Source organism: Leptodactylus fuscus, chromosome 11, assembly GCF_031893055.1.
Source record: "Leptodactylus fuscus isolate aLepFus1 chromosome 11, aLepFus1.hap2, whole genome shotgun sequence".
NCBI classification, from domain to species: domain Eukaryota; kingdom Metazoa; phylum Chordata; class Amphibia; order Anura; family Leptodactylidae; genus Leptodactylus; species Leptodactylus fuscus.
The window spans coordinates 7,674,330-7,691,494 of NC_134275.1; the positions used below are offsets into that span (position 1 = coordinate 7,674,330).

The following is a 17,165-nucleotide window of genomic DNA, read 5'->3' on the forward strand; positions in this document are numbered from 1 at the left end:
TCTAAAAATGCAAATGATTACTTATCCATATGCAACATGTATCCGTTATTAGATTCCGTCACTGGGATTTTATCTTATGTGATGTGTCATGCGATGAACATATGGCGATATATGTAGCATCCTGGTAGAACACGGGGAATCACCTGCTTAAGGCCCAATTCACATCCGCGTTCGGACCCGATGGGGTCCGTGTGTTTTTCGCGTGGTGTCTGCACCAATCATGCGGAGAGAAAAGTCTAGCAAGAGAACATTTCTGCACATGGCCATGGCTATCAGGATACTTAGTCTCTGCCATTTTTCCTCAAAATATAGTGAACCTCACACGTCCATTTGGTGTGAGTTGCGATACCAGACACATCGGCACATTTGGAAACCCCAAGAACATGTCAGTAGAGATGATGGATCCTTGCTAAATTCCTTGGAAACCCCAAGAACATGTCAGTAGAGATGATGGATCCTTGCTAAATTCCTTGCATCCTACCGCTACAATGTTTCCAGTGTTGCAATCCCTACTATGTTCTACTCAGTAGCAATTTCTTCAGCAGTGAGAAAGTTAAAAATTTCCAACGCCAACTTTTTCCATCTCGCCGTCTGACAGAATGCTTCTGCATCAATCAGCAAGTGCAAATCTTGAAACAAAAGGGGCTCTCGAGGCTGAAGTGGATGATGCTAGAAGACATGCCATCCGAAAACTGCTAATTACAAGAAAATACTTAAATTATTTCAATTTCAAAGCACGTTTGGCGTCGCCTGTAAATCTTATTATTTTTAGAATCTGCCTTTCAGATCTGTTTCTGCACATATTACAGACAACATGCTAGAACATGCTAAGACACCAAATAACAGTCCTGTTGGATTATCTAACACGCTGCAAGTCATTACATGTTTCCTTACGGTAATTATATTCATAAGTTGTATTCCTATATTGTAGTCTGGTCATTATATGGATCCTACAGATACTTAAAGGGATATCTCATTCTATCATTCTATCATTAGAATCCCGTATTATAATACTAACACGTCTCTTCTTCTCCGACCTTTAGACCTTCTCCGCGCCGCCATTCGGTAGAAATCCGGTTTTCTTCTGTAGGCAAATGAGTTTTCTTGCAGGATTGGGGGTGTCCCCAGTGCTGCTTGAAAACTCTCCATCTTCTTCTGGCACGCCTCTCTGCCCCATCCTCTGCGTTGTCTTCTTCCGGCGCTGGTCTTCTAAATCCCAGGCATGCGCAGTTGGCTCTGCCATTGGGCTTTGGGCATGTCTGCAGCCATTTTCTTGTGGTTGTGGTTTACAAGAGCGTGCTGCATGCACAGTACGCTTGTGTAAGGATTGGTTCACATCTGCATTTGTATTCTGTCCAGGGGAGTCCACATGGACTGAATGGAATACCAAACGCAATTGCAAGCGGTGCCAATGAAAGCACATGGACCCCATAGACTAGAATGGGGTCCGTGTGCTTGCCTCCAGATCTCTGCATAGAACTTGTGGACAGGAAAGTAGTTTGCAATCTACTTTCCTGTCTGCTTGATTCGTGCGGGCAGTGCGCGGCAAACACATGGACCCCATTATAGTCTATGGGGTCCGTGTGCTTTTACTGCACAGCGCTTGCCATTGCATGCGGACTCCCCGAACGGAACGAGGGGTAAGTGGCCACAAGAAAATGTTTATTGCCAGCGAAGGATAGGAGCCTTTCCACAAGACTATGGTAAACTTGTGAGCGTGAAGATCTGATCTCTATACTCTCTATATAAATGCATTAATCTAGAAATAATCCAGAATCCCATAGTGTGTGCTTATATGAACACGTGACAGAATATCTTTGCATTGGCTTTTACGTTACGATAGTGCCGCCAATATACACGTTCCCATATTATCACCTCGAGGACCGTATTCAATGCAACCTGAAGAACAAATCGCTGTCTGTACTTCCCAAAACGCTACTAGAGTTCCATGAAATCGTCATCCTCATTGACTTGCTCATAACCTGGGCTGTTATCCTTCTGCTTACGATCACTTCTGTAGTATTTATTCCCATTATGCATTCTGTTTTGTCTGTTAATACGTTGCGATGCTATATACACATATGGCAGCATACGTACACACACAACCTGTTTGATCGCTGAACGTATTCAGAAAGGATTCGGATTCTGACTCAAGATTTTCCCATTGTTTGAGCTGAGTCAGAGCTCGTTCTACTCCACCACGGCCCTGCACGGCCCCCATCGCAGGCCCACCGAGATACTCAGCTTTTCTGAGCAATACTCTGCCTCATTAATTCGAGAAATCTTCAATCCGTGGTTATCGGCCTCTTGTTCACGATGTAACCTACAACATCTCAATAGGTTTCACAGCACATGGACCTCACGGTGACTAAGAGAATCCTGAAAGGGAATTGTGGAGACATTGGTATAAATGATGAGTAAACCTTCGCATCAATAATCTATTCATTTGTGAAAGAAAGTGATCTGTGTTGCAATGAGCAATGGTTGCTCTATACACTCTGCATATCCGCTGATAGAGGGGCGCTGAGGGTCGGACCCCACTGATCTCAGATCAATGATCGATCCTAAATATAGACAATATTAGCAACCCTCGACTTATGTCATCATTGACACCAGCGCTCGGTTCCTGTTCTGTCCTCGAATCCACTTGAAAAATGTGGAGAGAAAAGTCCTACAAGCAGTGGTTTTCTCTCCACATTTTTCAAGACAGAAACCAGGCGTAAATCCGGGGGACGCATTATAGTCTATGGGGTCTGCAGGTTTCCACGGGTAACCACTTTTTAAGCAGATTTGGCTGAAGAACGGAAACCCGTACACCATACCTCCCAACTGTTGAAGAACTGAAAGAGGGACAAAATGTGTGAATTTAGCTCCACCCACTTTTATGTTGACTCCGCCCATTCTCATTCATTTTCCATGGGCCCACACACAGTATAATCCTCCTACAGTCACCCGTAAATTATATGTCCCCCCTCTATCTCTCCCCCAGTTTCATATACACCCTTCATCTGCCCCAGTTTCATGTCCCCCCCATCTCTGCCCCCAGTTTCATGTCCCCTCCATTTCTGTCCCAGATTCATGTCCCTCCATCTCTGCCCTTAGATTCATGTCCCCTCCATCTCTGCCCCCAGATTCATGTCCCCTCCATCTCTGCCCCCAGATTCATGTCTCCACATCTCTGCCCCCAGATTCATGTCCCTCCATCTCTGCCCCCAGATTCATGTCCTCTCCATCTCTGCCCCCAGATTCACGTCCCCTCCATCTCTGTCCCAGATTCATGTCCCCCATCTCTGCCCCCAGATTCATGTCCCCTCCATCTCTGTCCCAGATTCATGTCCCCCATCTCTGCCCACAGTTTCACGTCCCCATCTCTGCCCCCAGATTCATGTCCCTCCATCTCTGCCCCCAGATTCATGTCCTCTCCATCTCTGCCCCCAGATTCACGTCCCCTCCATCTCTGTCCCAGATTCATGTCCCCCATCTCTGCCCCCAGATTCATGTCCCCTCCATCTCTGTCCCAGATTCATGTCCCCCATCTCTGCCCACAGTTTCATGTCCCCATCTCTGCCCCCAGATTCACATCCCCCCATCTCTGCCCCCAGATTCATGTCCCCCCATCTCTGCCCCCAGATTCATGTCCCCTCCATCTCTGTCCCAGATTCATGTCCCCCATCTCTGCCCCCAGTTTCATGTCCCCTCCATCTCTGCCCCCAGATTCATGTCCCCTCCATCTCTGCCCCCAGTTTCATGTCCCCTCCATCTCTGTCCCAGATTCATGTCCTCTCCATCTCTGCCCCCAGATTCATGTCCCCTCCATCTCTGTCCCAGATTCATGTCCCCCATCTCTGCCCACAGTTTCATGTCCCCATCTCTGCCCCAGATTCATGTTCCTCCATCCCTGTCCCCAAATTCATGTCCACTCCATCTCTGCCCCCAGATTCATGTCCCCTCCATCTCTGCCCCAGATTCATGTCCCTCCATCTCTGCCCCGATTCATGTCACCCCATCTCTTCCCTCAGATTCATGTCCCCCATCTCTGCCCCAGATTCATGTCCCTCCATCTCTTCCCCCAGTTTCATGTCCTCCATCTCTGCCCCCAGATTCATGTCCCTCCATCTCTGCCCCAGATTCATGTCCTCCCATCTCTGCCCCCAGATTCATGTCCCCCATCTCTGCTCCAGATACATGTCCCCCATCTCTGCTCCAAATTCATGTCCCCCATCTCTGCCCCCAGATTCATGTCCCCCCATCTCTGCCCCCAGATTCATGTCCCCTCCATCTCTGCCCCCAGATTCATGTCCCCATCTCTTCTCCCAGATTCATGTCCCCCCATCTCTGCCCCCAGTGTCATACCGTCCTCTCCTTCATCTGCCCCCAGTTTCATGTTCCACCTCAATGTCTACACACAAAAACCACTTAAACTCACCTTTTCCTCGCTCCCCCGCCGCTCTCTCCGCAGTCTTGTTAACACAGTTGTAGGTGCGATGTGACGTCATCACATCGCGCCTACACAGCCAGTAGCTGGAGTGCAGCAGCAAAGCAAGGAGCTGAGATGTGTCAGCTCCTTGCTTTAGTCGCATATGTATTCAACTCAGATCTGTGTCCTCCAGATGCAGATCTGAGTTGAAATCGGGACATACCTCCCTCCAACCGGGACCGCGGGACACGTCACCAAAATCATGAATGTCCCGCGGAAATCGGGAAGGTTGGGTGGTGTGCGTACACAGGTGGGAACCTAACGTAAAAGTCCTAGAGTTTTGCTTGTGCTCCTTGCGATGTCAGCACACAAGTCCTATGGATCCTACATCACTGTCTAACCGGCAGAGTCCGCTCTACATTTTAACGGTTTGGAAATATGACCCCATTTTGACGTCCAGGCTTGAAAGTCAATCGGTCTGTGAAAAAAAAGGTTGCGACACTGGTGCCGACTAGCCAAGTATCATCATGCCTGTATGAGTATAGCCTAAAGGTTCCTCCATGTGAACGGACTGGAGATGCAATTGTGAATGATCAAAAGCAAGCGAGTGCAAATAAATGCAGGTTACTGGAAGACCCAAGACCTAAATAGTCACAAGCCCGCCCTGCAAGTTTCTTCTATGGGATCCCACCACTAGCTGCCCTGTTCTATATTGCTTCCCTAAAGATCTGTTGTTTTTTTCCAGAATTGCGACATGTCCTAAGGGGGTTGGTGTAGCAATAAGTCTGCGGCATTCTCTATGGTTTATCATGGCCTGGTATTAGAGCTTAGCGACAATGACACATTTCCAATTCTTTATCTATAAAAGCTTTGAACCAGCACAACCCGAAATCCACATGAAATATTTATTTGCTGGAGTCGTACAGTATACAGTAAGGCTTATTAACTAACTCCTGAATATGCAGATGCAGCGGGGTGCGCGCTCTCATCCTCTGCAGATTTAAGATACGGTCTAGATCCTCATGCAAAATAAAGTGCATTCCTATTCTTTGTAAGATCCTGAGTTTATGAATATTTATGAATGAAAGGCGTTACTGCATAGACTATTTGGTGTAGGATAAGATGTTGCAGTGTACAGATGTAGCAAAACTAAAGGCATTGCTGAGCTAAGACAATGGAATATTGTCACCCCCGGGACTGGTTGCATAACCAGTCCCAACACGTCTTAGAAATCTATCTGTACCAGCATTTGTGCACAACTTAAGATTGGTGAGGGTCTCCATATCATTTCTGTGTCTGAAGCCTTAGGGTCTGTCCACATGGTGGAAAACGAAAAGCATGTTCGCGAGGGCTAGCCGCTACGGGATGCCAATGCATGCATCAGCATTCTTTTTTTTTTTTTTTTTTAAATGTAGATTGTAAGCCCACACAGAGCTCACAATGTACGTTTTTCCCTATCAGTATGTCTTTGGAATATGGGATGGAAATCCATGCAAACACGGGGAGAACATACAAACTCCTTGCAGATGGGTTTTTGTCCTTGGTGGGGTTTGAACACCAGGACTCCAGCGCTGCAAGGCTGCAGTGCTAACCACTGAGCCACCGTGTGGCCCCAATGCATGCATCAGCATTCTATCATGTCATCCGACTCTTGATTATACCTGGACGAATGGGCGGAATTCATGGCAAGATCGAGCAGGACGCTTCTTTTTTCCGCGTCCTGCTGCAATCTCTCTCTCCCAATGGGAGGCAAATTCAGGAGTGGAAAAGTAAAAAGTGCAAGAGGAATTCTTGACTCCTGCCCCGACAAGGGTGATCCTACGGCTGGCCCTAAATTGCCCTAAACGTGTCTCCTATCTGTGAGATTTATTATCCAGCATCAGTCACTGTGGTAAAACTGGAGTATTTTCAGATCTTCCACGTTTACCCTGTCTGACGATTAGTAAATAAGGGCAAAGATTGTATCAAAAAAGATTGGGGCTAAATTCTTTGGCACAGTGAGCCAACCAATAGGTGATATAAATGATACATTGTAAGGCGGTGTCTCATTTTTCATCTAGCATTAGTCACTGTGATAAATCTGGAGCATTTTTGTAAAACTTCCTTATTGTGTTTAATATGCATAGATTTTTTTTTTTTTAAATGTGCATTTTACTTTACTTGTAGTTCATTAAAATGCACTGAATGTTCCTTAATTCTATAGGGTTCCTACATGAGAGCTCCCTAATCCATCCGGCACACCTCTCTGATGTGGCGACATTCACACTTATCCTTTTATATTTCTCATAAAAACTCACAGAACAACAAAATGTCATGTCACCAAATAGCAAAAGGAACCAAAAAATGTCATAAATATAATAATAATAATAATAATAATAATAATAATAATAATAATAATAATAATAATAATAATAATAATAATAATAATAATCCTATTAATATTATAAATGTGAAAGTTTGTGGGTTTGTGTGTTTGGATGTTTGCATGTTCGGATGTTTGTTCCTCAATCACGCAAAAACCGCTCCACCGATTTGGCTGAAATTTTCCACAAACATAGTTAATACACTCGATTAAACAATAGGCTACTTTTCGTCACAATAGCGCACATACGTTTGTGCCAGGACCCCCACAAAACCCAAACTCACACCACCATCTCTGCAATCTCACACACTTTGGACTATAGCAAGCCACAAAATTCATATTGCCCTCTACAGCCTCACCCCTAACCCCACACAATCACATATACATATACTTTACCACTTTGCCCCTCACCGTACCGATACTCCAGGAGGCGCTCTTTAACGCTCCGGAGCAGCCATGTTTGCCGACCCCCACCGCTCTGACAATCCGCGACACCGCCCACCCATGTCAATACCCCTAGCCGGTCTAATAAATGCAAAAAAAAAGTTTTAAAAAAAGTAAAAAAAATATAAAAACAAATAAAAAGGATTAAAAATTCAAATCACCCCCCTTTCCCTACAACACATATAAAAGTAGTTAAAAACTGTGAAGCACATACATGTTAGGTATCCCCACGTCCGAAATCGCCCGCTCTACAAAGCTATACAAATATTTTTCCTGTTCGGTAAACGCCGTAGCGGGAAAAATGGTCAAAAGTGCCAAACCACCGTTTTTTCACTGTTTTGATTCTGATAAAAATTTGAATAAAAAGTGATCAAAGCAATAACATTTCCCGAAAATGGTAGAACTACAAAGTACACCCGACCCCGCAAAAAAAGACGCCCTATACATCCCCGTACATGCACGTATAAAAAAGTTACGGCTGTCGGAATATGGTGACTTTTAAAAAAAAAAAAATTTTAACACAGTTTTGGATTTTTTAAGGGGTCAAAATGTAAATAAAACCATATAAATTTGGTATCCCCGGCATCGTAACGAAACACAGAATACAGGGGACATGTCATTTTGGTTGCACAGTGAACGCCGTAAAACCAAAGCCCGTAAGAAAGTCGCAGAAATGCATTTTTTCTTCAAATCCACCCCATTCTGAATTTTTTCCCTGCTTCCCAGTACATTATATAGAATAAATAATGGTGGCATCATGAAGAAAAATTTGTCCCAGGAAAAATTAAGACCTCATATGGCTCTGGGAGCGGAGAAATAAAAAAGTTATGGGGTTTAGAAGGAGGGGAGTCAAAAACGAAAATCAAAAAATGCCATTGGCAGGAAGGGGTTAACTTCAAATACCTCTGTCCCAAAGTCACTATGTAAAGTTTCTCACAACACCGTATAGCAGGTCAAATACAAAGTAACTTCAACACAAAAGTCTCACGTATTCTCTGAATTACAGCAACAACAAGATACAAAGTTACATTTCATATCCCATACCTTATACACAGTACGAAAACCTTACCCGCGCCTGTATATACCCACTGCTACAATCACCGCAGACGAAGTCGCGGGTACCAGCTAGTAATATATATATGTATATATATAATAGTTATTTTATTGGCTTAGTTTATATATCCAGGATTTTGTCCCCAAGATAATAGGTGAAATGGTAAAATCTTACCAATATTATAAATGTGAAAGTTTGTGTGTTTGGATGTTCGGTCCTCAATCATGGAAAAACGGCTGAACGGTTTTGGCTGACATTTCCCACATCCCTAGCTGGCCACCTGGAGTGAGACATAGGCTACTTGAAATTCTGCTAAGTGCCCGGAATTCCCAACCGCGAGCGCCAAATGTGTGCTCTGGCTAGGCTTAAGGACCCGAGATGACATCATCACAGGTCCTTCTGCTGTTCCCGGATTGGATGGCGCTATTGTGTGGGCGGATCTATATTGACTGAAACCGGGCACTGTACGAGCTGAAGAAAATGGCATTGAATGGACGGTCAGCGGCGGAGCGAACATGGAGCTGTGCTCTAGGGCCACGCAGGCAGCATCAGCTCTGCTGCTTCGGTTAGTACGGGATTTTGGAATTGAAGGGGGGGAGCAAATGTCGGCAGCCTACGTAGGCAGCCTCTGTGTAGGTCACCTACACTAGCGGGTGTCCAAGTTTTGCGTGTGTGGCGGGGGAAATGTACCATGCCGCCTCTGCCGGGTGGGGGGAATCAGTGGGCATGTGAAGCGGTTGGGGAGGGGTGTGCGGGGAGTTGTTGGGGTAGTGGGAGAACGGGGGAGGTTGTGGGTGGGCCATGGGCACAGATGTAGCACAGCGCCAACAACAACTCGCGGACAACGTCGTGGGCAGAAGCTAGTTCATTATAAAATCTAAATATATAATAATAATAATAATAATAATAATAATAATAACAACAACAAAAATATAATAATAAATTATAAAATATAATAATAATAATAATAATAATATAGTAATAATAACAAAATATAATAATAATAATGATGAATAATAGTAATAACAATAACAAAAATATAATAATGATAATAACATATAAATAATAATAATAATAATAATAATAATAATAATAATAATAATAATAGTAATAATAAAAAAATATAATAATAAAAAAATATATAATAATAATAATAATAATAATAATAAATTATAAAATATAATAATAAAAACAAATAATAATAATAATAATAATAATAATAATAATAATAATAATAATAATACATGTCTGGATTGAATCTAATTGAATCTAAAATATGCAAAAAGAATAATGAGAAAAAAATATAGCCGAAGAATAAATCCTCTTCTGTCCAAACCAAACGATTGTGAATATTAGAAGGAATTTTCTGACTCTAGAGATGAGAGTAAATGGGAAAGACGGAGAATAAAAAGGGTGAGAAGGAGGGGAATGAGAGCGAGACAGGGGGAGGGGATGTGTGTGTATGAGAGTGAGAGACACACAAAGCAAAAGGGTCTCCTTCAACCACCCAAGAAAACCCCCCAAAGCTAAGAGCCAATGTGCTGATAACGCAGAGGGAGACAGATGTGAGTCTGCAGCTGTCATTGAGGGGGGTCAAACCCAGGAGTAAGGGGGCCACAAGCGTCGCTCAGGATGGATCGGCAGCACCTAGCATGGACCAGCGGCAGAGAGGGGATGGTGAGTCCAGGTAGCTGCTGCTGCTATCTCTACCCTTCTCTCTGAGAGGCAGCGCAGATCTCCGGGGCTAAGCTCCAGCCATTTTATACACATCATTACTGGCTCTACAGAACATGGAGATGCATCTGTGTGCAGAGGGAGGTTACTAGACCCTTCATCCCATATTGAGGTATCCAGAGCATGTACCAATGTAAGGACACTTTGTTATATTGAGGCTCCTCTACCTGCTTTGTTGCTTGTCTGTTTTTGTGCTTCTGTTGCAGTAATCCCCCCCCCAATCCCGATGCTGCAGGCCTCGCTGGCTGACAATGGGTTTATTCTACTATTTGGAGGGGACCTATTCCCATTATACGAACGCCTCAGCCAAAGGATGAAACTGACAGCTGCAGCTAAAAATAGAGCCGGCTCCAGCGGGCTGCTGGCAATGCTTGGTGCTGGATGTGGAAGCTGTGCAAACCATGCAGGGTTAATAAATGCTGCAATGGGGGAGGTAGCAGAGCTGGATGGATTGGAAGGTGTTTGTGGAATAACATTCGGGGCTTTTCATTTGCTTCCTAGATTGAATAATTGATAGAGATCTTGTGTTTCTCTTGCGGCCATAAGCACTCAGCTATTCATATCACATATCAGAAATGAATGGTAGGATTGTAATGGCTGAGCGATAGGATCCAGGCCTGTATACTGGCAGTGATGTCATATTGTGACATATGATGTCACCTGTATCCATACATGACCATCCCATGCAGGCCTAGGAAGCAGAATAATGTCAGAATGTTGCAATCTCTCTCTATATGGATACATTTCATTAGATAGAAGCCAGGGCATGTGTGCACTACTGCCATAGACCTGTCCTGTCCTCCTCCATATACTCTGCGGACCTGCCCACTTCACTTCTGGCAGTGACCTCCAGTTGAAGCATCTGTTGCTAGGAGGAGAATGCTTTTCTCCGGTACATCACTATTCCAGTGTTACCATAGCTTTCCTAGTAAAAGGGTCGCGGCCCGATGTGCTGGTGACTGATGCAATTACTTCCCACTTTACTTGGTCATGACAGGGAGCATTGTGTTTTCTGCTGTATGATACATACTATGTCTTCGGAGCTCATGTTTTGTAATTAACCAATCGCAAAAGGTGATGACACATTTCATTAATACCGAGAAATCTTTATACTGGGGAATGGACCTGCGTGAATTAGCCCTCTAGCGTCAGTTCAGACCATGCAGAGACGCTTTACCCACTCCATCAGTCTGATGTGGTTTGCTGGTTTTTCCTAGGTGCTCATTGAACTGGTTATGATGAATTATCTAATGGAGCCAAGTCTGTGCAGTGGAGTCATAGAGAGCAGGATCCCGGCCAGGTGCTATGGGACCAAGTTTAGGAGCCGGATAGAAATCCGGGAGTCGTGGCCATAATACGCTTTATTGGGTGGATAATATAATCCGTAGTGAACAGGATTGTACTGATCTCTCACAAAGTGATGTGTGAATAATCCGCAGGGATTTACCTAAGTGCTCCTTGATATTTGTGATTTTACCGAGTCTCTGCATAGAGGTTTTTTTTATTTTTTACAACTCTTTGCATAAAAATGAAATCATTCTGGGCGGCTTTATTATATATGCGGATGAGTATTGTCTGTTCTTGTGTATGTAACAATGTATCTATTAATAATAAGAACAAAATCTATCATCTATCTATCTATCTATCTATCTATCATCTATCTCTCTATCTCTCTATCTATCTATCTATCTATCTATCTCCTATCTATCTATCTATCTCCTATCTATCTATCTATCTATCTATCTATCTATCTATCTATCATCTATCTATCTATCTATCTATCTATCTATCTATCATCTATCTATCTATCTATCTATCTATCTCCTATCTATCTATCTATCTCCTATCTATCTCTCTATCTATCTCTCTATTTATCTCTCTATCTATCATCTATCTATCTATCTATCTATCTATCTATCTATCATCTATCTATCTATCTATCTATCCATCCATCCATCCATCCATCCATCCATCCATCCATCTTATCTATCAATCTCATATCTATCTATCTATCATCTATCTATCTATCTATCTATCTATCTATCTATCTATCCATCCATCCATCCATCCATCTATCTTATCTATCAATCTCATATCTATCTATCTATCTATCTATCTATCTATCTATCTATCTATCTATCTATCTATCTATCATCTATCTATCTATCTATCTATCTATCTATCTATCTATCCATCCATCCATCCATCTATCTTATCTATCAATCTCATATCTATCTATCTAGAGGTCTTTGCCCCTGACCACCCCACATGACCCTAAAAACCAGTAGCTGAGACCTGATAGACACTAAACCGAATTTCAGTAATAGGAAAGGGAATTCTACATGTGTCCAGTATTTTATGTCTTGCATTACCTTGTTGGCTCCTTTTCCTATTTTTTCTTTATTTTTGTTGATCCATGGGGTAGAGGACAATTTGGGATTTTTCTTCTTTCTTGAATATTTTTAGGACATCTTATAACTTCCCCTCCCTGGATAACTGCATAGACTTATTTCTTTACTGTTTGTCCTTCCTGCACCTCTGGATGTGCCACGTGTAGACCTTGTATCAATGTAGCCAACATTTTGTCTCTTGCATTGCTTGGAATGATACATGAAACTCTTATGTTGAGTAAGAATTGGCTAACTGTTACAATGAATTTGTCCATTCGGGCATTTTGGGTTTAAATTCTGTTTTTGTGCACTTTTGTTGCATAATATGGAATAATGCCGTGATTTTTCTATATTTGTGTGTATAATTTTTTTATTTATAGTTTTTTCACTGCTTGTTACTTTGTTACAATAGTTCATTCTTATGCTTAAAACATAAAACAACCTGAGATTTGTTTCCAGCAGATAAGTGACCGTACACTTTCAGTAGCTGTTGGCTGAAACCTTGTTTGGCCATCAGGTCATTCTCCTAACTTCCTCATACACATGCATGCTCGGTTTATCCAAACAAATATGTTGTTAATGGAGTAAAGCAGAGGAGCTGCCCATACACTTTCACTCGCTGTTGATAGCTTATTTGACCACCAGTTATTCTATGTAACTTCCACATGCACATGCATGCTCGGCTCATCTAAACTAACGTGTTCTCAATGAGGAAAAGGAGAAAAAGCTGCTGTAAGTCACTTTTGCAGGTGGCTTTGGTCCCCTGTGTGTACCCGCTGTTGTAGCATAGGGTCCGCGGGGTGTCCAGTCCTTTAAACTGGAAATGTAGGATGAAAAAGTTAGAATTGCAATGCTTTTTTTTTTGACGATTTTCGACTGCGTCACTGCAATGGAGACTTTGACACAGATGTGAACCCGGCCTTATATAACCCAGCTGAAGTTTGTGCTGTTGATATATTAGGAACAGAGGACTAGATTTGGCCAAGAGAGGTCACAGGCTCACTTTGATCCAGTTGTAGAAGGAGTTTGGTCAGTTACATTGTTGCGAGTCATTGATATTTTGTATTATATAGTGTATGTGTGCATTATAATACCACAAATACATAACAAAATAACAATACAGCCACAACACAGAACATAGTGAATCTTTAAAAATTCCCTTCTCCATTGATTTCCCACAATGCGAATCACTCAGCTTTACTGCAGATCTCAAACCTTGCAAATCAATTCTACGTCTCTAGCTACAATGTTTCCCAGGCCTGGACGTGAAACTACAAAAGCCGTCGTAACCTTATAAAACTATCAGCGTTTCTTTCAAGTCCCATAGATCTTTATAGGTACAGACAGACCTCTTGTACAAGGATCCTCTTCCCCTATGTTATACTGGTTTATTTAGTAGATCACATAGGCAATTTTCCTAATGTATTCTGAATATTGCTGCAGAAAGATGTCTGTTTCTTCTAACCTTATGCAAGTGTCTTACTGCTTTAATGAGTATCCGGGAAGAGGCGATATAAATCATTGATCCCTATGGAGTTGTTTAGCTGGAGATTTGTGCACACTTATGCACAATAGGACGATCCCTGCAGAACACGACGCCTTTATCTATGTGGGTCACCTATGAGTGACGTAAATGTGCGCAGTATTAGGATGGAAATTCAGGTATTTCCGATCCTGCTTTCACTTCATTAAAGATATATTCTCATGCATCAGGGTTACAGTGTGAAGAAGAGGCCTGGACTGGATTTTTTTTAGCCAGTAATAAAGTACATGCGCTATGGTTAAAGGGGTCTAGAAGGCCTTCCATGCCAATACAGTGTTGTTTATGGGACTTTAATAGGGGCAGAACCCTAAGAAGCAACGCAGGGATAATATCTTCTTATAGATATGCAAATGTAGCAGGGGGCAAACGACATAGCTATCAATCACTGATAGGACCGCCTCCTTGACTCTTCAACATAGACAGAGCAGAGATTTCAATGGATTTAGTTGTACACAAAATTATGCATCAATCTGCTCAGTTCCTCATGCTCTACAACATGGGTGGGGAACCTTCGCCTCTCCGGCTTCTGTAAAACTACAACTCCCAACATGCTCCATTCACTTCCAAGAAGAGCGGAGCAAGTATGCATGCTGGGACTTGTAGTTTTGCAACGGCTGGAGAGCCAAGGTTCCCTACCCCCACTCTATAACATGCTACCTGCAGTTTGCACTACAATTTCCACCTGCCAGGTTCCCTTTTCTACTTTCCTGCAAGTCCATATGGTGACATCAGTGGGGTTTTGGCAGTTTCGTTGGGACTAAACACGACTCCCTGTTCTGTTTGGGTCTCCTGAGTGACGTCAAGGACCACTGAGGCTACTGATTGGGCTTCAGCACTCAAGTGGTGTCTCAACGCTTGTGTTTTTGCATCACAATGCCATATGATCACCGAGACCCAGATCAAGTCCCTGACGTCAGTCAGGAAGCCTGAAGAGAGCGAAGACCCAGACCGGAGCCCAGGAGAGGTGAGTAACACAATTTTTTTGATTGATTACCTCCTCTTGGCCTCCGCTTATTATACTCTGGAGCATATTAGCAATAAAACCACCTGGCCAACCTTGCAAGACAAATCTTGTGACGTTCGCCCAACACAAAAGGTTTTAGAAGGAGCATGACCTAAATAATTGCTATTAATCCTAATTGTTCGATTAATCGCGTTTTTGATTTAGGTCATAATCGCCCAGTCGGAGGTCTATGTACTCAATGATATGGGCAAGTGAATCTAAAGAGCAGGCTAAACGGCGGTATATTCTACAATATTGTACAAAATAGAACGAGAACAATGGGGCTTTTATAGCAACACAAAGGCCCCTTTAATTGCTCCCTCCATTAGGCACGCCGGACTAATCCATTAAAGTTGGATCCTTAAATAACCAATTTTGTAACGTGTCCGGTGACATAGACTCCATGAGTACAGTATTGTTACAGGTTAAGATACCAGTAACCTAATGTGTAGCGAAAATGTATCTATATTTTTATACCGATCCCCTTAATCGCTTTTATTACTGAGCGCAATCCTTCTACTTATCAGATGGATGTGAAGGAACTGATATTGTCACGCTGTAGTCAGATGTGTCTTTCGTTGGAGGTGGAAGGTTCATGCAGAAGATTTTATTTGATATTGCTCTGCTTTAAAAGTTTTTATGGTGGAGGAATTGATTTCGGTCCTGTTCATACATCGTGGTTGAGCTGTAGTTGCCACATACAACAACATGGCTTCAACAATAAAATTACCCTGCTAAACGGAGCCCCGGCTCAGTGAGATATTTTCTTCCATTGCTCTATGATATAGGTTTATTTTTCTATATAGTTGCATTGAAAACCGCAGTCGAGCCTTTGGGATTCCCAATGGATACCAGCCAAACACTCAATAAAACCATATGTTCACCCAGTCCGTAATATAGACATGTTGAAGTATATGCTTGGAGATGTGAGTTTCCATAGACTTCTATGTAAAGAGTAACTCCTCTCAATAATAAAGAAGGAAACATATTTCTTCAATGAGATATATTACAAAGTTTCTAATGGTCACTTGTTCTATTCGTTTACAGAAAGATGTTTTATAATTGGAGGTAGAGGGGAATGCAACTTAACTATTGTGCAAAAATTCATATTATACACAAATATGCAAATGATACCAAGCTCCAAGACATGTACAAACCTCCTTATATCTGTGGAACTAACACCCCATATGAAGCTTTGTCTGAAAAATGGGGCTTATATTAAAAATGGGGTCTCCCTAGTCAGCAAAGGAATTAACAATGTTATGTGAGGGCCCTCTAGATCTATTTCCATTGAGATCCTGTATTTTGTAACATTGTTGTGCAGGTCGGTGGTTTCTCCTGGGTTTGCATCCTGGAGTTAGCACGCACAAAACAAACGCTTGGTTAGTTGCATAAAGCACACTGTAGTATTTAGTTACTAAGGAGACCCTAAAACACTATAAAAATAAATATTTTAAAGTTCTCAGACGACGGATTTTTGCAGAGATGACAAATGTAAACATGTCATTACCTTTCAGAAATCTGGACCTGACCCATTGTGCCTACCGAGAGTCATCGTGGTCCAAGATCTCTACAATTAATTCATCCTTTCTGTAGATGTCATGGCCAGGAACCACACAGATATTGTAGGACATGGCGCAGATCTCCATATCGTATACATAAAATAGTGAAGCCGCTCTTGCAATCCATGATGTAGAAATGCAACGATAGCAATTGCAAAGTTGGATTTGCATTGTCTAATCGTGAAGAGTCTGTAGTGCAAGATTTGGTACCCAGACAAAATGAAGGGATTATCAAAGTAAATCAAAGCTGTCCATATGCCCCCAAAAGTCTACAGCTACACTTCATCGGAAAAGTACACAGATGCTTCCCCCACACACACACACTTGTAAATATTTGTCTCAAGGGAGAAAACCCGTATTTAACATAAGATCTACTTTCTTCTGGCGTTCCAGGATTGAGTTATGAATATACATGTGAGGCACCTTCCCTCCAGTAAATGTGCAACTTTATTTTTAGCACTACTTGGTTTCTCAGGGCGGGCGTGTAAAACCCTTTCTTCATTCTTGACTTTCTCCCTCTTAAATGTTTTACTGTGTAGTGTGAACAGTGTGCACCTTTATAAGATATTGCAGGATTGCTTGCATGAACAATTTGACTCTAGTGCAGAGACGTCAGAGATATATACTACTGCTATACTACAGTATGCACACCCTTG

At 42.5% G+C, this 17,165-nt stretch overlaps 1 protein-coding gene across 2 annotated transcripts in view; it reads left to right on the forward strand.

Annotated features, from left to right (window-relative positions):
- ARHGEF9 (Cdc42 guanine nucleotide exchange factor 9) overlaps positions 1-17,165 on the forward strand; it is a 197,952-nt gene that overhangs the window by 79,636 nt on the left and 101,151 nt on the right. The window contains exon 1 of one of the 2 annotated variants that reach the window (XM_075260246.1): positions 9,726-9,954. The exons of the other annotated variant lie outside the window; for it this stretch is intronic. Coding sequence (XP_075116347.1) covers positions 9,910-9,954 — 45 coding nt within the window. The 5' untranslated portion in view covers positions 9,726-9,909. Of the gene's footprint in view, positions 1-9,725; positions 9,955-17,165 lie in introns of those variants that run through there. 2 annotated transcript variants of the gene reach the window in all.